Source organism: Corvus moneduloides, chromosome 8, assembly GCF_009650955.1.
Source record: "Corvus moneduloides isolate bCorMon1 chromosome 8, bCorMon1.pri, whole genome shotgun sequence".
NCBI classification, from domain to species: Eukaryota; Metazoa; Chordata; class Aves; order Passeriformes; family Corvidae; genus Corvus; species Corvus moneduloides.
The window spans coordinates 5,712,330-5,736,678 of NC_045483.1; the positions used below are offsets into that span (position 1 = coordinate 5,712,330).

The following is a 24,349-nucleotide window of genomic DNA, read 5'->3' on the forward strand; positions in this document are numbered from 1 at the left end:
GGCCCGTGGTGAGCAGCCCATGGACACCAACCCATGCTGGAGGGCTGCACAGATCAATACAACACTCGGGGGTTCTGTTTTTCATCTTCTGTCCCTTTGAGCAGAGAAGCACAAGGGAACCGCCTTGGCAACGTGATTGGTGTGTCCTAGGTTAGCTCTAGAACGGGGAGCAATGCTCCCAGGTAACAAATGATAAAAAAATGAGACTGATGTGCCGTCGTGCCTGCTGCTGCTCCAGGTTCCAGTACTTGCAAGTCTTTTCAGTCCCATTGTTTGGCTGTTTTGTGAAATGTAACCATAGAATTTTTCCAATAAACTTGAACTTTGCCACACCTCGGGTGGCCGGTTTGTGCCTGCGGGGCCCCGACCCCCTGACCTTCACCTGGCCTGGCCTTCTCCTCCCTCCCCCATCCCGCGGAGGACCCGGGGGTTTCTCCGCAGCCTCCTCGCTCTGCCTTCCCGGGGGAAGCCGCTGGAAAGGGAAAAGGCCATGGGGCCTCTCCCCACCGCGATGCGCTGCCGGCAGCGCGGGCCGTGGCGCGGCGGCTCCGCGCCCGGGCGGAGCGTGCGGCAGCCGGACCGGGCCCGCCGGCGCCTTCCGGTGCCGCGGCTCCATGGACGCCAACCTGCGCTTCTGGAGGGCGGAGGGGCAGGTCGGGAGTGGGGATGGACGGGAGGGGATGTGGGGACGGAGCGTGGTTAGGGCAGGTCCGCAATAACGCCTCGTCTCTATTAAACGTGTCTTCCTCAGTCTTTCTTCCAGAGGTTTCTCCTCTGGGCGGACGCGTTGGATCCGCTGCTGCTCCTGAAGTCTTCCGTGAGTAGCGCGCAGGGAGGGTCGAGATGAGCGAGAGACCTCAGGGATTGTGGCTTTGCCGGGCTGTGAAATGGGGAAAATGAAATATATGAGAAATGTAGCAGTGAATGTAATGTTCTGGTGCCTAAAGGGGCTGCAAGAGAGCTGGACAAGGGCACGGAGTGATAGGACAAGGGGGAACGGCTTTAAACTGACGGAGGACAGTATTAGATTGGATATTAGGATGAAATTCTTCCCTGGGAGGGTGGGCAGGCCCTGGCACAGGGTGCCCAGAGCAGCTGGGGCTGCCCCTGGATCCCTGGCAGTGCCCAAGGCCAGGCTGGACATAGGGGCTGGGAGCAGCCTGGGACAGTGGGAGGTGTCCCTGCCCATGGCAGGGGTGGCACTGGATGGGCTTTAAGGTCCCTCCCAACCCGAGCTTAGCATTCCACAGTTCTACGATAAACAGAAATACGCGTGTATGCACTTCTGTATGGGATCACATCAACCAAGGGACATTTCTAGGCACAACCATCTCAGGAGCCCTGCTCAGCCCATGGCTGCTGTGCCAGCAGTTGAATTATCCCAATAATTTAAAAGCTTCTATGATTGTCAGTTGTGTCTAGGTGTGTTCTTGCTTTCACTGGTCAGGTGAGGAACAGGTGCATCATTAGTTTCTAGGTTTGTATTTAGAGTGTTTTATAACTTACATATTGCACTCAGAATATTGAAATCTGAGGGTTTTTTGTTTGTTTTTTTTTCTCAAATACAGAATGAAATAAAAAGCACCAGGTTATTAATACAAACCAATGAGAAGACCCTAAGTGAGCCCATACAGAATAATCAGGTATTTTGGACTGCAGTCAAAATCTTAACATAAGTGTTTAGCCATACTTAATTGTTGTTTTATGTTTTAAAGTACCTACTAGTTTTAACTTTTTTAGATTAACCTTCTGTTCTGCCCTAGTGTGTGCTTTGGTGCTGTTACACAGCCCATGGGATGTGAGTGCTTTATATTCAACAGGGAGTATATAGAGAGAAATTTTAGGGGAAAATATAATTAAAGTGATATATAAATATATATACTTTGTATAAAGGGAAGTTATTAGAAAAAGACATAAAATAAATTTAAAAGGAATATTTTTCCCAGTCTCTTCTGAAATTTAATTACTGACCTTATTTTCCAACTGTTGTAGACCAAACAAGCCTTCGTGCTAAGTCTGGTAAGTTTACAAAATATTTAGAATTTTTTTTCCTTATTCAAGTATGGCAAAGATGTTCTAATTTGCTTTTTTTTTTTTCTTCTTTTTATTTAAGTCCAGTGTACATCCTGATACAGACAAGATAATTCCTGTTTTGTTCAGACCTCCAGGTAGGTTCCTGTAAATGAAATTCTGTGTGTGTGACTAAGCATCAAGGGGGAATAGCTCATGGGAAATAGCTGCTGTGATAGCACAGTGACACTCTTCTCCATGTAGAAAAGCAGGTAGACTGTTCTGTTAGTTGCATTGTTATATGTGTTGAAGATTTATTTATTTATTCCTATGGTCCTGTTGAGGGATTTTTCCTAAGGATAATCTGCTCATCTAGATGGAAACACTGATCAGTTTCTGTTTCTTGTCACTGCAGAATAAATTCCCAAATTCCTCCACATTTAATTGTCTACTATAATTTAAGTTTTTCCCTTGATGGCTGTGGCTGCTGGATGAATTTACTTTCTGGTGACAGACAGAGCATGCTTGGGGTGTTGTTTAGGGAGCCAAGGCAGCACAGGTTGTTCATCAGACATAACCATACTGAGCCTATTTACTGATTATCTCCTGTGACCACTCACAGCTGTGGCAGCTTTTGTTACTGCCTCACTTTTCGAATAGAGAGCTGGACTTGTGTTCAGTTATTAGGTTTCCAAGCAGCCCTGGTGAGTGGAGTTCAGGAGGGCTCTTTTTGGCTGTGAACTGTGAGCAGGGATTGTGGCTTCTTGAGTGAGGAGTGAGAGACAAAGCTTAGGGTTGAAGTTAATGGTGATGCTGGGGTTTGTGGGCAGTGTTTTTTACTTGGAGATGGAACCAGAGGGGGAAGTTAGGGGAATTTTCTGCTCAAGACCATCCATCTACACTCACAGACGTTATTTTTACTGAAATAAAGTTTTCTTTCTTTATAGCTTTCATGCCCATAACTCTTCCCTTGGTGAGTAATCATAACAGATGCCAGTGTGCAGCCAGCAAGGCTTACATTTTCCATGGCCAGGGGTTGGAGGGAGGGAATAGAAGTTTTGGGGCTTTATTGTAGCTTCAGTACAAGCTGTTTGAAAGATATCTGTTTCATGGGAAGTGCTGAGTAACCTGGAAATTGAGCCCTTAAAGAACCTCCCTGGAAGTCCAAAGCTGTTAGCTACCCTTCTCCAGCAGCATTCCAAGAGATTGTTCATGTGTGAAGGACAGCTTTCTGATGCAAGGTGAACTTGCTCAGCACTGAGAGCAAGGCCTCAAAAATCAACCTCAAAAATCTGGAACTGCAGTGGGAAGGAGTTGGAGCCTTGTGTTCTGTTTCAGACCCAGAATATCAGTTTTTTCTTATGTAGATAATTGGTGCATTGGCAAGTAGGAAATGGTGTTGTCAATAAATTACCAAAGATATAAAAATAAACTCTCGTTACTGTGCTCAAAAATTGCACCATTTCATTTCATGAAATTTGTAACTAATTATGTGCATGTTTATTCATTTAGATTCTTTGGGTTTGGCCTATGAGTGTACATCCTGAGATATGTCATTCCATACAGACATTACAGAATGAACTTACATGGCACTGCTAGAAACTATAATGAAAGCCTTGATGGCTGTTAAATTCATTAAGAGCACTAATAGAATTAATAGAAATACTACTTCTTTATATTTACACTTTAATGTGCTCTCATAGATGTGGTTAGAGTCAGTGCTGGCATTAATAATAAAGATGGTTGATCAATGAAAATTAAATCAATTACTGATCCTTCTCTGAAGCTTTGGAGATTCTTAGCCTTCGTCTTATTTGATATTTTGTATTCTTATCTTGATTGACTCCGTTTTTTGAAAGTGTTACACACCTTGAGCTTGGGAGGTCAGGCCTCAAGAAAAGCTGTGGTTTATTAAAGCTGAAGTTCTTATTCACTGTCTGAATTTGAGAAGGAGCTGGGAATTAACTCCTAAAATCCTCGATCTTAGATCAGTTAGATCTAGTTTTCCTATCCCCAGCAAAACCAATCTCACCCTTTCTCAATCATTTCTTTAATTAGCCTTTTGTTACCTTAGTTATTTTATTTGCATCTATTTAAGCTTCATGGCACAAATGCATTTTTCTTTTGGGTAAGAAAGCATCTTGCTGCAATATTCTTGCACAGGTTTTGCCACCATGTGTCTGTGTGCTTTCTATTGAATAGAAAAATGAGCATGTCAGCTCTGTAACAAGAGAATGTGCTAGCCTAGAACCAAGGCTGTTGGCTTTGGGCACTGACTGGAGCCTTTGACACTGCTGCCAGTGGAACCTCAGCAGTTCTCCTGGTGCTCCTGCACCAAAAACTTCTACACTCATCAAACCTCATTTCCTTGTGCATTTTTCCTCTTAGGTCATCATTTCATCTGTTCAGCGTGAGGCAAAGCCTTCTTTTTTTTGGCAGGTAATTGCTTCTTTCTTTCTGCTTTCACAGGTCTTCTAGTCTCCATCCTGAATTCATGTTTTCTTACAATCTCTTTTTTCTGCAGTTCGTGTTTCACACATACACCACAGCGTTCACCCTGATAAATGGAAATGGCACCCCAAAGGCTGAAGTATGTGTTGATTTTTATTTCTGTAATCATCTGAATTGTACAATACCATTTTGAACTTCATTTACAGGTGTTTTATGATGTACTTATGCAGTGTGGTTTTTCTGTCCTCCTTAGGAATACTCACTTCAACGAAAGCAGCTCTTTCTTGGCTTGGGAGCTGTTTCCTATTCAGCCTGTGTTGGTGTAAGTATTTGCTCAATGATTGCCTTCCTGACAAGCTCTCCTGAGAAGGAGTAGGAACTGAGGTAACCACAGTGCCAGATACCCTTCAGGACTCTGCTCTGGTGCTCCACTCTGATGTCTTGCCACAGAACTGTTCAGAATAAGAATTCTTTCTGATCCTTTGTCAGCCATTATCTTGCTTGGCTTCCTCTGATGCTGCCTCTTGTGTCATTTTCTTTATTATTTTGCAAGCTTAGAAAACAGGTAGTGAGAGGAACTGGCCAGTGTTTACAAACACAGAGTGAGCCACTGGGGTGTTGTAGTTGATTTTTGATGTGGTGCCGTGGAGGAGATCTAACTCCAAACAAGTGGTGAAATCTGCAGGCATCAGTGCTGGACAGTGTTTGCCCAAATCCCAGGAACAGCATAGCCATGAAAATACTGCACTGGATGCAGGGAAATTAGCCTTCCAGGAGGGAGCTGACACTGTGTCCTCTGCTGGAATAGGAATTTGTGATTTCTGGAGTTTGCTACATCAGGATGAGCTCAGGTATCCTCATGACACTCATCACAAGTGTAAATGGCTCTGTAATGCCTCTCCTCACTCTCCACATGAGGCAGTGATTTTCATAAGCTGCTGGCAGAAAAATGTGATTGTCCCTGCTTCTGTTAGAGGGACTTTCACCTCTACCCATTGAGCAAAACAGCTGGCCAGGATTGCTCAGGGCTTACAGAGGTCTGGGGAGGCAGCCATGCCCATGGGTCACTGTGGGAGTGCTTCCCTTTGCCCTCCAAGGGAGACTCTAAGGGCCAGGTGGTGTCCTGGCCATTTATTCCTAAATGAAACATCCTGCAAGTGTTATTATGGGAATGTAGAATTGGGCTAAAACTGCAAGGAATCAGGAAAAATACAGAAGTAAACCAGACATCCTGTTTGGGGGAGAGAGTAGTGTGTGACACAGTGCAGTTGGATGAATGTCCAAGGACTATTAGAGGTAATTCTTTTCTTTTTTCTGTCTTTGTATTCACACTGCTGCTGTCCTCTACGTAATAATGTTGAATGCTTTTTTTATCATAATGTTTTCTCTTCTTATCTAAAAGAATGATTACAGCACCTTCATTAACTAGACAAGGTGTATATTTTGTTGGAATGTTAAACCAAGGCATTTGTTTGTTTTCATAGATGGTAACCATGTACTAAGTCACAGATTTATTTTCCTAACCTGTTACACTGAAATGCTGCACATTTTTTCAATGAAAGGTGCCTGTTTCCTCTCCATGCCTTAGGCTTTCCCTCTTATCTCCGTGAATCGTTACATGTTGAAGAGCCCATTAATGCAATTTGTTGTCAGAAAACTGCTACCTGCTCCTCTGTTTGGTGAGTAGAAACAAACTGTGCATCATGCAGCTGGTCTGAGGGCCATTTGCCTGCCTGACTGTAGAGTTTTCTTGCACTTGCACAGGTGTGGTCTCACTGTTTCTTCTCTGGCTCCCTTTGCTGGCCCTCTCCTTTCTGTGGGAGACATCTCTCACTGTGCAGTGACCGCAACCTCATTGGATTCTTGCTGGTTTTAGTCTCAGAGCTGCAGAGCACTCTTGTGACCTTTGTACACATACCTGAAAGCACCAGGACACATCAGGAGGGCAGTAGCAGTGGCACTGACATGACCTGGTGTGGCACATCCGTGACACCAGAGTGCGACATCGCTCTGGGAGTGCAGGAAGTGAGCCGTGTTCCAGCAGGATATTATTAATCTTGCAAGGAAAGTGGAACTCAGTTCATTACCACAACAGCTCTACTGCCGTGGTGAAGTTGCACCAGGACATGTTTAAGTATTTAATGTCATTAATTGTGTTTCTGTTGCCATTATAGAAATTTAGGCCTTTCTTAAGGGAAAATTGATAAAATTAAAACACGTCATCTCCTTTGTTTCAAGTTATGTGAGATGCCTACTCAGATCTTTCTGAGGACGTACATTAGAGGTTTCTGACTTGTTTCCTTTGAAGCGGGTGTTAAATGTGCTTCCATTTTCTTAAATGTAGAGAGAAGCCTGAGGATAATTGACTAATGCTAGTCCAGCATGTGCAAAGTGTCCTTTGGTACACTGATGTCTTTATTGAACAGCCCTACCAAAAACTAATAAAAAGAGAAATCTATTTTTTCAGGCAAGGTCAGTTTGCCAGTCTATGCCCTTCCTTTCAATGCAGGGATGCAGTCTTTACTGAAACCCTATTCCCTTCAGGGTCTTGTCTTCTGTGCTGAGCAGGGCAAAACCTAACCACAACAAAAATCCCTCTACTTTCTCTTAAGAACAAAGTTCTCATGGTTTGAGCTGGATGGAAATGATTTTATAGCTCTGAAACTGTAATGACAAAGCACCTTTTAGGACTGAAGCCTTACAGTCTCAATCAAGCTCCTGAAACAAAGATTCACATCCCAAGTAGATTTTTATGGGGCAGTCTCTTTTGAAGCTGTCACGTTATTCAGTTGTGAACTGTTGAACTGGAAATGTAAAATGCACATCATGATGAATGTTACTATTGAGACAGTCTTTTTGGATTTAATAAGCAAAATCCCCTTTAACCCTGCAGGTTTGACGAGTGCATTTACTGTGGCAATGGTGAGAAGCCCAGAATTTGATAATGGGATAGAAGTGATGGACAGGAATGGCAAGGTTGTAGGAGTGTCTAAGAAGGCTGGTGAGAAGGTAGGTGAGGGGGTGGAGAACTCTTTGATGTGACTTTCATTCCCTGCTAAGAGCAGAATGTGATGCTGAGGGTAGATAGGGTTAGATACATGGAATAAGGAATCCCACATCAGGTGCTGAATCTTTGGGCAGGCTTGGATTAGGTTTCTGGAACCAAGTTCCATAACCCTTGTGTCTTCAAGGGTTGGCTGCCTCCCCAGACCAATGTAGTGAGTACCAGAGACACTTGCACAGGCATTTCTGCTTTCCCATGTCACCTCCAGAAGGAGGTAAGACTCTTAGGTCTTCTGATGAGACACCTCAGAGAAAAGCCCTGTATTGTGGAAACAAGTGGATGAGCATAAGGATTTGGGGACAGCTGGAGAGAGAACTTCTGATTTAACACAGGCTAGTTAGGATGCCCAGAAGGTATAACCAATTGTATGAAGTTCAGCACAACTTCAAAAAGGCAAGTCTCAGCAAAATTATTATCATGGCAGGAAAACCCATCAGTAGTTTCACCTCCCTTTTAAGGAATTTCTCACTAATAGAGTATTTGTCTCTTAGTTTCCATTTAAGAAAGAATTTCTCTAATAGATGTTTTTATCCCTCATTAACCTGTTGCTTTAAACTCCGGAGTGCTCAACAGAAAAGCACTCAGGGAAGCAGGCAGTGTTTGAAGCTGCCCAGAGCACTGCTTTGACACCACTTGTTTGCTCTCTCCCTGAAGGCTGTTATGGAAACGGCATTGTCCAGAGCAGTCTTGTTTGGGACAACGTTCCTCCTGCCAGAAGTGCTCATGTACTGTGTGCAGAGGTGAGAGGCACTGCAAAGGGCTGGGGCTGCCTGGTCAGCGGTGCTCTGGTTTTCAGTCTGGCTGTTACCATTTGCCATTTGTTGGTTTGCAGTATTGCTTGCCTTGGTAGCAGGGATGATGTGGGAAGTTGCTGTTCTGCTGCTGTGATTCTTTTAGATCATTAAGTGGATCTGGTTATGTCTGAACCCATGCTTCGAGGGTCTGCAGGAGTGAGGTTTTCCTCTCTGCTCCCATGCAGGAACCATGTTTGTTCTCTCCTGACAAGCTGTTTTCCAGCACCTACCTACCTCTGGTTCCCTAACCTTGAGTTCCAATGTCTGTATCAAGGTTGTTCACAGCACTTAGCTTAGGTTTGTATTTTTAAAAGAGGTAATGTGGCACTTGAATTTGCAACTGAAGCTAGATCTCAACTTCCAAATTTTCCATGTATTGTAAACCATGTTCTTGCTTTTGCAACATTTTAAACCCCTGTATCATAGGAAGAATACATTGTATGCTTTATGAGAGGATTCTTAGCCCGCCCTGAGCTTTTGATCATGATCTTTGTCATGTAAATAGTACAGGTAGGGATCATCTCTGTCAGTTAATTTGGTATTGCCTAAATTGATTCCCTATCAGCTTAAGGGACTCCTGTTACCAGAAGACAAATGCAGATGTAAAATAAAATTTTAAATATATATGTCAAGTAATAAATTCTTGCACAAGGCAAAGCAGGACTGTCCACAGGAACTAAATGTGTAAGGAAAGAGGGTAATGCAAGAAAAATCTTAATCAAAGAACTGAGACACTTTAAAGCACTAATGTACTTTCTCTCCTTTTGTCACTTGGATCTTGCTGGTTGTTTTCTTAATCTTGACTGTCTGGGCTTGGAAAATGCTGCAGGCAAGCACAAAATAAAGGGAAAGCACGGGGAGTTAAGAGTAAGAACATAAGAAATGGAGTAAGGAAACATCTTTAGGAACCATAAACCTAGATTATGACTAATTTCAGTGTAATTTCAACCAGTAAAATAATAGCTAATGCTCTTTGTGTCACTGTCAGGTTATTTTTCAATATACTGACACACTTTTTTCAATGTCTTGGACAGAGCAAGATTTGTTAAAAATCCTCGTGCTTTGGGTCCAGTGAGAATGTTTGTGGTTACGTCAGTCCTAGCAGGGATGCTGCCAGTCTCATTTAGTATGTTCCCGCAGTGTGGGGAGGTAAGTCCTTTCACAGGAATTGATTTAGGATTATTGTGACATTAAATCAGCCTTTCAGAACTATGGCCAGCAGTCTGAAGGCCATGTATAAAAAAATCAACAGGATTAACGTGGTGCATCTAAAATGGGGCAGCAACAGAGAGGCTGCTTGTGAAGGCCCATGTACCAGGCAGAGGCTCACAGGACTGAGTTGCATTGTGTGTTATTTATATTTACACTTTTCAATGTAGATTTATCAGACATTCACAACAGAAGCAAGCAAGGTCAGAACTAATCTTTAAGTGCTCTTTCAGCACTGTGGTCAGTCCTGCAGGAGAAAGGCAAGATGTAGATGAGAATTTTTTCTTTCACACAAAGTCAGCATGGGCTCACTGGAGAGATAAACCTGCTCACATGGGACATCTCTTCACTGTGCCTTGCTGAACTGGGAAGTGTCATCTGTTTCCTGGGAAAGAAGGCTTTCCTGGCAGGTTTTAAATGGAGGATGTAGCCCCTGAACCTTGGGCTTTGGAGAAGGCCAGATGAGAGGAGCCTTTCTGCATTTGTTTCCTCTCCCTTATCAGCACTCTGTGAATATTCTTAGCAAATCACAGACTGGGCTCTTGCAATTTTCAGTGGTTTCTTTTATTTGCCTAAACTTTCTGACATTTTAATTTTGGGGTTTTTTTTGATTTCTTGATCTCTTACGACAACAAATCAAACTGAACATAAATGAGGGGACTTTTGAGGAATTATGTACTGAGAGTAGGGCTGGTTTGTTCCCTTTCCTTCTCAATGGCTCACTCAGCCCACAGCAGAAGTTCTCCTGGGTGTCACCAAAATATATTTACAGCTGGATTTGGTGATCTTAAAGGTCTTTTCACACTTAAATGATTCTGTCATTCTATAGTGAATGGAGATAATGTCACTATTCTTAAATAATAAATATTGCTTCCCATATGTGTGCACATGTAGAAAATGGAGGAGGAGCAAAAAAACAAAGCCCCAAAACAACAAAAAATCCCTCAAATCCCCAAATAAACAAAGAGCTCTAAGTCCCAAATACTGAATGCAGTACTTGAATTTGTGCAAAGTGCAGTGCAGTAACAAGGACTTAACATTCACTTACCAGGCTGTGGTGGTGCTGATTCCCTTTTTTCCTACGTTGCAGATAAAGCGAGCAGATCTTGAACCGGAAATTTTGTCATCTACAGAAGAAACAGAGTTCTTCTACAACAGGGGAATTTAGAGCCTGGAATTTATATATAAACATGTGATCCAAGTGAACTCTGAATGCACCACTGGCATTTGTGACTGAATTGTGATTCTGTGGTGGCAAACATGCCAGATCTGGTGTACGGTGGTGTGGCCTGTCAAGAGGCAGAACTTGGCAACGTGGCTTTGCCAGCCCCAGCCTGGAGCAGATAAACACACCCCACCTGATGCTGAAAACTACTAGAAAAGCACTGTAACACAGCCTTTGTCACAACCTGTGTTCTCTGCTTCCTCGGGTGATTGATTTCTTAATTAAACGACTGTTGAGTACATAAGTTTTGTTCTGCTGCTGCAACTTCTGACACACTGCTTTCTAGGAACCCAGCTGGTGAAGGCTTTGACATCAGTACTCCTGTGGGTAAAGTCCAGCTGGTTCTTCTCAGAACACTTTGTGTATTTCAGTGATCTGAAAACGCCCATTTTGAGGATGAGATGTGAGTGAGGCAGCCCCTGAAGCAGTATTAGACAAAGCACCCCTGATGGCAATAGAATATTGGTTTAATTTAGTTTTTTAAAAAGTGTTCAGGAAATTAGTGTCAACTACCAGTTGATTCCTGGCTTTCTGAAAATCCTTGAAGGAGTTGTGAGGCCTGATGCCCCTTGAGCTTTAGAACCTGTTTTTTACACTGAAGCCATGAGGAGATCCCATGTCTTTCTGACCTTGTGATGGACAATGAGGAATTCCCACTTTTGCAGGTTGGCAGTATTTATCCATGGTAAGAAAGCTCTTTTGATATGTGGCATCATTTTGGTATGTTGGTCAGCGAGGTGATACATTTTGCTGACCCTATGAAATTATTCAGGGACCCTCAGCTGTCAGTGAAGAGCTGCAGAAAGAGCTTAGAGGAGACCCTGTGATTATGACAACATCTTCAGTGACTTTTTGGAGCCATCTCTCCTACAGCCCCTGCCTATAGTTTCGTGAAGTGCTGCTAAGGCTGTGTGACAAGGACAGAAATGCACTAAATAATGTAAAATTATTTATGTGAAAGTGATTATCCTAAGTGCAGCCTCCAAAGCCTGCCATAATTTAACTTCCTTGGGGCACAATACACAGGTCACTGCTCTCCTATTGCTGAAGGATTAGCTTTCGTTTTGCAGTGTGAGGAAACCAATGGTTTCCCAATCCATCATACAGGAAGAGAGCAGCATAGAGCAAAGTAAGGAAAATAGCAGGCCTGGGCTCTTGCAGGAAGAGATTCCTGCTGTGCTTTTGGCACTGAACAAAAGCAGGAAGTTTGGGGGTTGAGTTTAATTTCTTGCTTGAGTTCTGCCTTTTTTGAGCCTTCCTCTAACAACTTACTGGAGGGAAAGGTCAGATGAGGGAAGAGGAGAGAGGAGCAGCAGCACATATTAAGGACCTAGAACTAGAGGGGAACATGCTGTAAGGCTGTTCCAGGATTACCATATGGATACTGTCTGTAAGCTGGCAGAGTTTGCACTGCTCCACTGGAGGACTATAGTGAATGTTTAAAGGTAAAGGATTGTTTACACCTACCGAACTCTGCAGGCCCACTGAGCCTCTGTGGGTGATGGTCTTCAGTACATGGTAAAATCTCATCAGGGTCAACAAGATAATTGTATTGTGTCAGACCAACGGGTCTGCTGAGCCAAACATCATCTGCTCATGGCAAGAGGTTAGAACTAGATGGTCTTTAGGGTCACTTCCAACCCAAGGCATTCCATGATTCTACCACAGGGTCAGGTGGAATAGGCTTAAGCCTCAGCCTGCCTCTCTGAGTCAAGTGTTTGTCTCCTTCCAAACCTTTAATAGCAGAGGCACAGATAACATCCTACAGTTAAATCATCTAAACCCATGTTTCTCTATTAATCCTATTTCAGTCACATACCAAAGGCAAATGCCGAAGGGGTGTGATTCCACGCTCAGTAAACATGAACTGGCACTACAGTGAAGACCTGCACTCCCCACTCCTTTTTGAAACGTAATTTAAGAATGGCTAAAGTAAATGCTAGTTACATGAACCACAGTGGGAACAAGGAAAAAAACCCAAAACCTAAGAGTAGACCAAGGCCAACAAATAGAAGAGAATATATTGGTGAACTTTGGATCATCATGGTAACTAGACAAGCTATAAATTCACTGGCACCACACTTGGATGTTTTAAGCAAACTGATGTCATTACAACTCCATGAGTAAGGCTTCTGGAATAGGTCTGGTAATAGTGTCTGTTATTACAGCTGCCCCTTCTCAAACTCCACCAGCTTCTTACTGAATACGTGAGTTGAAATTTGCCATATTAAACTCAGCTCCCTCAGGATTATTAAATACCCCTTTCCCCCATTCTCATAAATGCTTCTATTGCCCTAACCAGAATTTTCCAGAAGAGGAGGGCAGGCACCTGCCATTTAAATTGTCAGCCTGGCTGACTCAGCTGCTTCCCAAATCGGGGCAGGGAAAATGCGTTGCTGAAAAGGCTCTGGCATCCTCAGCCTTGAACTAGTCCCTGAGATGAGAACTGCCGGGACCAGACACCTGACAGGCCAGAGGTTCAAGTCAGGGAACAAGACTGGCACAAGCAGCAAAGCATCATGGTTGAGGGATCTGGGAAGAGTCAGCAACTACAGGAAATCTTCCCCTTTCTAATGTGGAATACATTAACAACATACCAGCCCAAGGCAGGTCTGTCTCCTGCCTTAGCTAGCCCTTGTGTTAAGAGACTGCATTAGTGGTGGAACCAGTTTAAGTTGTGGTGAATGACAACAGATGGAAGCTTTCAGCTTCAAGGAAAACAGAAGTCTTAGTACAGCACAAGATGCTGTGCCTCACCCACTCAGCTTGTCATCTTGACATGTAGGAAAATCCAATGAGGCTTTCAGGCCCCTTTAATGTAGCTTAAAAAAAAAATCAGCCACTCCCATGTTAAGAAATACTGAGATCAAAGCCTTTCTCAGCTGGAGCTGTGTCCCTGCTTTACCCCCAGGCCTGTAACACATCCATGCTGCTTTTCCCTTTTCCCCACATGCCGGGGGTGGAGGAAGGAAGGATGGAGGTACTGCACTGCACTGCAGCTCCTTCCCACTCAGACAGCAAACACCATGTGCTGCACTGTCACTCAGGAATGAGCTGTTGCCCAGTCTTTGGAGTCTCCTCCTGAGTCCCACATCACGCAGCAGCTCCAAGGAATGACTTCACCTGACCAGAGATGCTCTGACTCAGACTTCAGCCAGACAGCTGCCTAGGGAAGGGTGTAAAGCACTATGAGGCAGCTGGGAACTCCCTACACTGAGCTTTACAGCTTTTTTTTAATCTAGAAATCGAGCTGCTTCAATTAGCAAACCCCCAGTAGCCATTTCAGGAGCAGTCAGAGGCTAAAAGCAGAAGCAGCCAGGACGTTTAAGATGGACTCTGTCAGATGTCTTGTGTCAAGTTTTTCCAGGTTACAAATCATTACACCGCTCTCCATTGAACATTATCCCCCTCACATATTTGCCTGCAGGGGAAACAAGGCAGCTCATACCAGGAACTAAAACCACAGGGATGAAAGCAGTAAAGCAAGTAACCCAATTTAGTCAGCAAAATCTCAACTGCAGGGACTGAGTGTTGATCCTGCTCCCCTTTACAGGCCTCTGCCCTGCTCACTCTTTACCTTCCAATTTCTGCAAATGTAGTGGAGATGTTATGGCACTGGAACCATTCACCATTTTGTATTTCTCCAAGAACAGAAAGGCAGTAAGATGAAAGGTATCAATAAAAATTCCCTTTTAAACAGTCTTTGCTTCTAGGAGGAACAAAGGATGTCATCTGACTGCAAAAGAGCAACTGCACCCACAGTCTGCTTGTGTGCATCCTGGGGAAAGGGAAGCAAGAAATAAGTAGAGAAATCTTTTCCTGTTCTGACCTTGCAGATTTTTCTGGTTTACTTTAAACCTTTTTGAGAAGAAACAGTGTCAAAAGTCATTAGGAAAATGCAAGAACATTAAGACAATCCTTTGAATGCACTGAAGCTGAGGGAGGCCAATAAATCTTGTACAGTGCTGATGATAAAATCAGCAATGACAGAAGTGTCTGAACATTTCCAACCTAAATACCAAACCATAGCTCAATCCAAGTATTGCAAAACTAAGAGCTAAGGCCTGTGACTCCATGGTCACAACTATTCAAGAATAAATTTACATAAATTAAAGGCTAGACTGTTCAGGAATTTTTTAATAGGCAAAACCATGCTATGAGTCCAGCTCCTTAAGTGCAAAATTGTATTTCATCTGTGTTGCACAAACATCAGGAGATCTAATACAACACTGAGATTTTCAACTGGAACATTTCCAAAACAGAAATCAAAACAGGCATTCAAGGTTTAGTTTGCACTTGAGCTTCTCTGCTTTGTGTGGTTGTCTCTAGATACGCCTTAAGGCAGTTTGTTAGTAAGAAACGATGGGAATTTCTTCTCAGTTGCACTGTGGTGCTAAGACAGCTCGCTGAAGCAGATTCAGGTTTCCCTTGGTGAAAGAATTCCATTTCAGTGGACTTTAAAGTAGGTCCTGAATAGAATTTTCAGCATAGTTTTGCAGTTCTTCTATTGTGACTGTTTTATAGGTCCCAAAACAGAAGCAGCAATATTAAAGAACCATTAACAAAAACCATTAATGGGCAAAAGGGGAAAAAAAGCTGTAGAGCACTTACAGGTAAACAAAGGCAGTTGCAATATTTTTCTCAGAAGTTTAAATAAAATTACATGCTACTGTGCTCAGAATTTAAACTTCAGACTAAGTGTTTAAAGTAGAATTTTACACCCCTGAAAATAGGAGATTGTTCTGAAGCACTTTCATTTCCGGACTGTAATAACCACCCATTTTATACAACAGATGCCACATTCCTTAATCACATTCTAAAACAGATTTCCTTAAGGTATCATACATAGCAAAAGGACAACTCTTTTTCCAATATTGCCTGCACATAGTTATTGATGAGCTCTACCAGTTTTAGAATAGCAAACATCCAATTATTTAACAATATAAATATTGGTTACTAAAGTTTTAATCATAAGTATAAAATCTCTATGTAAAACCACATGCTACAGCCTATCTGTACAAAGGCCAGGAAAAAGGTTATTTTTTTCTTATAACAAAGTGCTACTGCAGAATTGACTGATTTGTTGTGGACATTTCTGAACAAATACAGATTGTTTGGCTCAGAGCATTTCCCTACAAAGACTCTAAATTTTTCTCAGAAGATTGTAAAGCAGTTAGTTTCAGGCTGTTCAGTAAAAAAGGAAAAAAAAAGAAAAGAAAATCTCTTGACTTATGGCTGTGCAACCAAACAAGTAAGCAAATCTTAATCTTCTCTAAACTCTTTCCCAGTTTTCACTATGACTTCAAAAGTTTCCATCTAGATTTCGTTTACACAGAGCACCATCAGACAGTACCTGTGTTACAGCCCCAGTCATTCAAGAAGCTGATGCTCTACCTGTGCTACCTGGCCATTTGAGCATTCCTCAAAAGCCCATAAGGCTTTGACTCATCTTTCTCTCATGTGGATCAGGAATGAATGGCCAGGTCTCTTCTCAGCTGAGAACCCCAACAACTTCCTAAATGACTCCAGCAGTATGGCAGCACTTGTCCATGACTCCCCTAGGAAGCCCCACTTCAAGCACAGTAATTGTGTATCTTATCCCTCCCTCAAAGGCATGGGACGGAGTGAAAGGGGGAAAACCTCTAAGGCAGGAGTCCAAAAGAGGTGCTCACCTCACACCTGAGCTTCAAAATATCCCTTCCTTTTCATACTAAGGCTACCACATCAGATATTCCCAGACATCCTTTATTCACACCTAGACACTTTCAAGTAGAAAGAGAGAACTTGTCCATTTATTTGGGATTTCCAGGTATCAGGCAGTCCAGAGCAAGAGCAGCATCTGACAGGCTGATATCCCTGGAAGCCCAGAAGGAGCACTCAGACCAGCTGCATGTTCAGGGTACCCCTGTGCAGAGATCAGCACATCCCAGCTGTGCTGGTTTCACAGCACATGTGCTGCAGCCCTGTTCCAGGCCCCAGGCAGGCAAGTCAGAGCTGCCCAGCTTCTGGAATGTACACGACAAACAACCCTGATGTCTGCCACAGCCTGGACACACTGGCCTGTGCTGCTTGGATATCCACTCTGTGGTGTGAAATACAGGAGCCACAGATATATAGTTAGAGTTGGGGAGAGATAATGACACCAGGAATGTTCCCAAATACGTCTCCGTATGTTCCCAGTCAAGCTCCAATATTCTGCATTTTATCATGGTAACTATGACATTCACTCATACCTTTAGTTTTTCAGATAAAATACCAGGTATACCTATCTGGATGGCAGAGACAGCTTTTCTGAATTGATCCATAACACTGTAGTGCATCACAATCAGATTTTGAGCATTTGTTCAGCAGCTGCTAAATGAAAAAGGAAGTTTTCTGTGGCTGGTGGAAATCGCTTTTGTTTCAGGGCCTCGGCATTAAGGGTTGGCTTTTCATTGCCATCAGAAACTTCAGTAAGTGAGGCTAAAGTAGCCAAGATTTCTTTTGTCTTCAGAGAAATGTCCTTAAGGAGCAGAAGAACAAGCAACCATGAATATAGTATTAGATATTATAATGTTTTCACATACATTGATAAAAAACAATCAATACAGAACAAAACAGGAAATAATGATTAAAAAATAGCTCATTAAAATAAAGACCAAATCTGCTTTAAGGCAAACTTGCAACAGTTCTTCAGCCTGCTCTTGTGCCATACTGGATAAAGGGAGCACAGCCACTCCTCTCCTAGCCTTACTGAGCTCTGTGACTAATTCACTCAGTTGTGAAATGTCCAATATTAGATAGGGGAAGAAGTGAAAAAATGCCATCATCATAAAAATCAGGTTTTATAGCTAAGAAGCCATATTTAGCAGGACCTTTTCAAGGTATTGCCAATACTATTGGCACAGCATTGAGCAAAATCCATGCCTTGTGGAATAAAGCTGAGAAACCAGTCTTTATAATCAATAGAATTTCCGAACTTCCTTCAGCAATGTAGTTACCCAAGAGATAATGTAAACTAAGTAAGTTATCTGTAAAAACCTGCATGATGAATAAAATGCTCATTTGTAATAAGGCAGAGAGTAGAAGAGACTGGCTGATTCTCAGGACACTCTTCCTCCTACTCTCTCCTTCTGCCAAGATTTAGCAATAGAAGATAATTAGATTTAAAAATAAAATATTAACCTTAATGACTTGGCTGTCTGATTTATCTGGATCTTCTGCCGATTGAACAATTAGTTGTCCAATTTCTTTGTGAAGTTTTCCCATTGTCATTGCCTCTGTGTAAGAAAAAGAACCAAATACCACACATAAAATCACCTTTTTTGTGATACCTAGAAATGCATACGAATAACACACCAAACTGAGGAATCTCTTCATGACTGCCATTTGAAATCTGTTGGTAAAAGCAATAACCTTGTATCAACAGCCAGTACCTCTGAAGTGGCCCTACGCAGATGATAAGGAACATAGAAGCTTTTCTTTCAAGTAGTCCCCAGTCTTCAAGTATTTAGTGCCCTGTTTTTCCAAAGACTCATCTCTCCATTCAGCTGAAAGTCTCTTCCACGTCTAACATGGATGTTACAAAAATCTCCACTGTGCATTCATTGGAAGACAAAGCACATCTTTCCAAATTCCAACTTTACCCAGTCTTCCAGGGTGGCAATAAAATTAAGACAGAAGATTACATACTGACTTTTCAAAACCTGGATGGAAGAAGGATCAAGATTATTTGACCTACAACAAGGCTGAGCAATTACTGTCAACTCTGGAATAAACTGCCTCTAAATCCAAAATATAAACAGTGACCAACCTTTTACTACAGGGGAAACAGTAATCTCACTGTCTGCCAAATTCACGTACACATCATAGAGGTCTGATCTACTGCTCACTTCAGAGTCTGTAAATCCAGCGATGTAACCTAGAGCACAGAATTCAGCAAGATTAGGATCTTCATAAATAAAACAAAAAACCACAGTCCTACAGTCTGTTCTAAGAGTATTTGACACAATACTCATTGGACCCAGGAGGTTGCTCTCTTGATATTATCATTCAAAAAGTGTTCAGGAGATGCTTCATTTCCAAGGAGCTGAAATAATCAACTTCTAAAATTGCCTTCCACATGGATGAACTGCTAACACTACATCAAAATCACCAAGTTATCAATCTGAAATTTTAAACTCTTCCTACCTTCCTACTAAAATTACTCATTTGCAGCTTTCTCATTACAAAAATCTCTACCCTGGAGCCTCTTGTCACGAAGTCAGTATTAGACTGGAACAGAGGAATAAACCCAACAGATTTTCTTACTTATAGCATGTCAGATGAGCAAACTTGGAGCAGTTTTTCTCCATTGAAGATGCTTAGTGAGCTGTAGAAATGTTGAAGATGAGTAGTCTCCGTGCTCATGTTCTATATAAAGAAGCCTCTTAATGGCCACATGATGTGTCATAGTAACCTCTGCATAAAGCAAGGGCCTCTTCCTGGATCATGCATTAAGCACTATACACACACAGCAGTGTGTCACACAGACCAAACTCCTACAGGTAAAGTCTACCTGTGCTTAGGAGCCACAGACTTCACTGACATCAAATAGAAGTCTGGGACTTCAGAGTTAGGAATTCAAAAAAAAAGATTGTTACTATTGATGTGCAGAAGTTGGGAAACAATGGACCTTATCAAAGTGAGCTGGTTCTGTACAACAGGAAGACTTTCAATCCCTCCAATCAAAGCATCAAAAAAGTCTCAAGGCTGCTTTGCATCTGTGATTAGGGACAGACTGATGTGGATCCACCCAAAGCCACCAGATGAACTAATTATCTTCCCACAAAGTTGTTCAGTTGATTTGCCCTTTCCAAAGCAAATTATGTTTAACTTTGATCAACAGCATTAATAGCAATATAACCTTTTTTTCCCTCCAAAGTGCAAGACCTTGCAGCAACAGAAACTGAAATTAAATTTTAATTTTTTATTAATAAATTATCACTACCTGGGCAGGCTTTTAAGGCTTCCAGTTCCTCCTCATTTAGATGCACATATGAATGAAGAATTGACCAGTCTTGTCGATGCCACACTAAAGCAGGCAAAGTCCTAAGGGAGATTAGAGTGCAACTTGAGATATGGTAGAACTTTACTTACACTAACTAAAGCTTCACAGTAAAAATTGCATGCCATGAAAAAGAACAATTATGACTAGGTCTCATTTGGGGTATATATATGTATGTGTGAACTACAGAGATTTCAATTTATCAGTGCAAGCAGAGTTTATCATTCATTCTACCATTAAATTTCTCTGAGTTGAGCAACATACAGCTAAAGAATTAAGAGGGATTTAGCAGAATTTCAATAAATAGGTTTAAGATAGATTTCTTTTTTTCCCTAAAATACGGGCTTTTCTCTCAATGAAGGTTCAAAATTTGTTGGGCTTCTGGGGGTGGGTGGGTGGGAAGGAAATTGATGAAGTACCTGGTAAATTCCTGGATAGCTTCTATTCTAGGATGGTACACTACAATTCTCTTCTTTAACATCAGTGCTGTATATAAAATAACTGTTTCCATTTCAAACTGAGACACTATATCTAGAAAAGACGGGAAATAGTTTTATAGAAGATATATAGGCTGATATTACGATGTTTTTGAAGAAGCTTAATAATAATAGCACAGGTAAGAGTGTTAGCAGTGTTTACTTGAAGCATACATGAAAACAAGATTGTATTTTATGCTGTAAGAAAGGAATCAGAACAGAGACTCTGGCAGTGATTAACCTTTGATGGAGCCAGCAAGGTAAGCCTTCCGAGCATCGAAGTCCTTGCTGAGGAAGGATCCATTTTCTTCACTTTGGCAGATGCCCTTTGTAAGGACTGCAATGTAACTCTCCATCATTTTAACTGGACTTCCATGCTTCAAGTAGATTCTGTGTGAAAAGGAGAGAGTCTGGTATTTTAACTGCAATCGGTGCACCAATGTATATATGAAAAATAAAAAATTAAAATTCTTGCCAATAATATTGCTATCATAAATAGCAATATTATTGGCAAGAATTTTTATTTTGGACACCTGATTGAGGTTTTAAATACTAAACTAGAAGTCTTCCAATGCACACAAACACGTCTGTCTTTTAGAATATAAAATAACCCTGTATTCCTCTTTCAGCTTTCTATTTTATGAACGAACCAACATGGACTAAGACAGAAACACACCCCAAAGGTGTAGGCAGGTGTCCAGACAAAGGATTCTTTGCAGACTTGGAAGGTGTCTGCTTTATGAAAAAGCAACTACCACAGTAACTCCTGTTATTACATGCAGACTATGACTAGGTAGTTTTTAATTATTCATCCAAGTATCATTTGCAATTCTTCTGTACTCTGTTAAATGATGAAAGAAAGATATGTCCTTGACACTTATTAAGAACCCAAAATGACACAGAAGAACCACACACCAAGAGAACCCATGCACTGTCAGCTGTCTTCCAGGAAGCAGAGAGACACTGTAACCTATTTTACAGGTTAGGATATTTCAGGAATAGCTCTGAAGCTGTCAACTACACATTTTCCATGTTAGCTATAGCACAAAGCTACATCACATTTGAAACTCAATTATTATCATGCTTGGAAGAATCCACCCAGGATTTGAAATGAAGTATTAGTTGGTAAGTCAGCAACAACATGATCTACAGTGAATCTGAGTATTTCATGTATCACCAAAAAAGAACAAATCTCAGTTTTTCTGTACCCTGCAGGACTGGCAAGCCTCAAGGCATTCCCAAGTCTACATTATATATAGTAAGTCCCAAGAGCACAACAACCTCACAATTGCATCCAATTAACTGCAAAATCTCAAGGAATACTCTTGGTATCAAGAACTGGGACCAAACTAATTTGGAAACTGAAGGAAAAGCAAAATAACAAGCAGAGAGAGCATTAGAATGAGAACATGAAGGGAAGTGAGTAAACAGGACAAGGAAATTAGAAGAGGTCTTTTGGTTGGAAGAGGGCTCTCACTTCCCTAGAGGAAAAGCAAAAAGATCCCTGGGTGCTGTGCTGAGCTCAAAGGAGCTGCAAGCAGCATCTAGAAAGATCTTGTGGAGGGATGCAAGTCATTCACCATACACATGGTGACCTTTAAGTCCAGCACTGACATCTTCCCAAACATTTACACTTTTTAAACATGTATTCTCAGAGAAAATGAGTGTGAGGGTGGTGGTGTGTGTCTGGAGAAGACACACATTAAAACCCAACACACATCTGACATTCACCCAACACTTACTGCATGAACTCATGACAAGCTCAAATCAAGGATTTTTATCATCTGATTCTGTTTGTAGGACTGAGTTTCCAGCAGGTTGTTTGAACAAACACAGCACAATGAATTTAACCTTTTGCTTTGGCAAGATCTAAGCATGCACACGGCAGTACCTCAGGCCAGCTGTTATACAGACCTACAGAGGATCCTGGTGAAGGCTGCGTATTTCTCTGGGTTGAAGTCTTTGGCTGTCAGGACAATGGAGAAGTGGGTCACCTGCACATGACACAGGCACAGAAACACACAGAGCTCAGTTAATGACCCCACATGAACAGTCTTGGTCACTTTACTGTCAAGGCTCCAAGTTCCTAAGTGCAGCAATGGCCTGGATAGCAGATTTCTGATGTGACTCAGCTCCCGTACAGGCTATCTTTTGCTTAACCTACACTACAAGAGTTGCTTTCCTCTAATCTCATGAGGTTATTAAAAAACAGAAAGGTATTTTTCTTCCCTGTAGCAGGGAGGAAACTTCCAGAATTTGTTGCCAAAGAAGCTGTGGAGGCAGACAGCATCAACACATTTAGAAGGAGACTGGAAAAAAATACACAGATAGCAGGCCCACAAACAGAACTACTCTAACTTCCTCAATCAAATGATTGTGGGCTGGGAGAGTACAAGACTGAAGGTCTGCAGACAATGACCAGGCTCACGTGTCCTCCTGAAATAGCATCTCCCACTGTAACTGTTGGAGGCAGACACTTTAATTTTATTTTACTTTATTTCATAGGAAATGTAAACTTGGAGTGAGGAAAGGCAAGCAACATTCTGCTGTGGGCGTGCAAAATTTCCACATTATCTTTCTACTTAACAACATTGCATAAAACACGAAAATTGAGCAGACTTAACGAACAGTTTAATAATTTTCATAACAAGGAAAAGATAGAAGATACAACTATATTTGCTGTCTTTCAGTAATCAACGCAGTGGAAAAGAAAGTACCTACACAACTCGATCCTTTGGGAAAAAAAGGCATCAAGTTCTATTGGAACAAGATTCTGGACACTATGAAACAAACTTTGTAGAGAGAAAAAAATGCTGAACTTGAAATGCAAATTAACTAGAAATAGCAGCATGAAATAGCATTTGTATATTAACATGAGGAATCTAAATCGGGTAATGAATATCTCAATCATTCTGCAATTCCATGTCTTGGTGCCAAATGAAAAGTAGACTGGTTGGACACCTGGACAGAGCTGCATCTGTGAGCACACAAGACCCTGAATCCCTTCTCTTCCTCACATTTCCCTCCACGGGAAAACACTGCTTAACCCACAGAGGAAGCTTTACAAAAGTCCTCCCTGCATTTTCCTGAAAAACTCCACCAAGTCCTACCTTTTTCAAGGCTGGAGAATCTTGAACTTCTACCGTTGTGATGTAGAACCAAGACCTTTTATACTGGCCAAATACAAACGTATGAAGCAGTTTGTTTTCATCTGTAAGGCAGCACTTTCTCAGCAACAGAGTCCTCAGGTCAGCTGTTACGGATGGATAACACCAAACCCACAAAGCATCTCCGTTGGTGTCTTTTTCTATGGTGGAAATATGTTCACTGTGAGAATGCCAAACAGCAGCAAGGAAGTAAATTGATGGGTTAATCAGGTTTGTTTCCTGGAATCAGATTAAAATTCCACCTTACCCTGACCCTAGACATCCAGTTCTGCCACTACGGTTTAAGCCTTAAGGCAGGAATTCTGATACGGTTTTTATTTTTTAAATATTAATAAATCTCCATTCTTGACCTGCTTCACGAGGTGAAAGAAGCACCAAGTTTGAATGCACATTCAACATGAGCACGGTATGGAGCAAAAAGCACCCAGACTAGCTTATTTATGATTTTCCCTATTTCTGATTTCGCAACACAAACCTCGGAAGCCGCGAATTTCAGACACTTCGGCCGAGTTGTGCACGGCTCAGCTCTGCAGCAGGCAAAGCCGGCACCCCCAGCACCGCCCGGGCCCGCGGCCTCAGCGCAGCGGGCCCCGGTACCGCCCCGGGCCGCGGCACCGCCCCCGCCCCGGCCCGGCTCCCCGGGCCCTCACCGATCAGCCCCACGGCCCGCAGCAGCTGCGCCTCCGGCTCTGCCATCTTCGCTCCGCCGCCTTCCGCCCGCCCGGGCCCGCTCCACCCTCACGGCCCCGCTCCGCCCGCCCGCCCGGGCCCGCCTCCCCGCCCTTTACTGAGCGCTGCTCGCCCGGCCGTTCCCGGCGGCTTCCTGCTCTGGGACCCGCCCGCCTGCTTTCTGGCGGTAATGGGGGAAAAAAAGGGTCTGGGAAAAATAGAAGTCTTTTTTGTTGTCTGCGTCACAGAATCCAAGGAT

At 42.4% G+C, this 24,349-nt stretch overlaps 2 protein-coding genes across 3 annotated transcripts; one reads left to right on the forward strand and one right to left on the reverse strand.

Moving 5' to 3' along the window:
* Positions 1–551: 551 nt before the first annotated feature.
* SFXN4 (sideroflexin 4) lies at positions 552–15,963 on the forward strand. The gene is made up of 14 exons (XM_032115549.1): positions 552–653; positions 752–817; positions 1,569–1,643; positions 1,993–2,019; positions 2,114–2,168; positions 2,958–2,983; positions 4,399–4,449; positions 4,535–4,600; positions 4,715–4,783; positions 6,050–6,140; positions 7,355–7,470; positions 8,180–8,265; positions 9,354–9,468; positions 10,619–15,963. Exons 1-14 carry the CDS (start codon positions 615–617, stop codon positions 10,694–10,696), a joined length of 960 nt encoding a protein of 319 aa, XP_031971440.1. The 5' UTR covers positions 552–614; the 3' UTR covers positions 10,697–15,963.
* On the reverse strand, positions 14,863–24,182 carry DENND10 (DENN domain containing 10). Of its 2 annotated transcripts, none has more exons than XM_032115547.1 (9): positions 24,072–24,182; positions 23,365–23,561; positions 22,169–22,248; positions 20,496–20,644; positions 20,198–20,309; positions 19,722–19,822; positions 18,546–18,653; positions 17,918–18,012; positions 14,863–17,255 (listed from the first exon to the last, which is right to left on the reverse strand). In XM_032115547.1, the coding sequence occupies exons 1-9, from the start codon at positions 24,115–24,117 to the stop codon at positions 17,079–17,081; spliced, it is 1,065 nt and encodes a 354-aa protein (XP_031971438.1). In that variant the 5' UTR covers positions 24,118–24,182; the 3' UTR covers positions 14,863–17,078. The 2 variants fall into 2 exon arrangements, with proteins under 2 accessions (XP_031971438.1, XP_031971439.1); XM_032115548.1 differs by lacking the exon at positions 24,072–24,182 and adding an exon at positions 23,897–23,915.
* Positions 24,183–24,349: the final 167 nt, after the last annotated feature.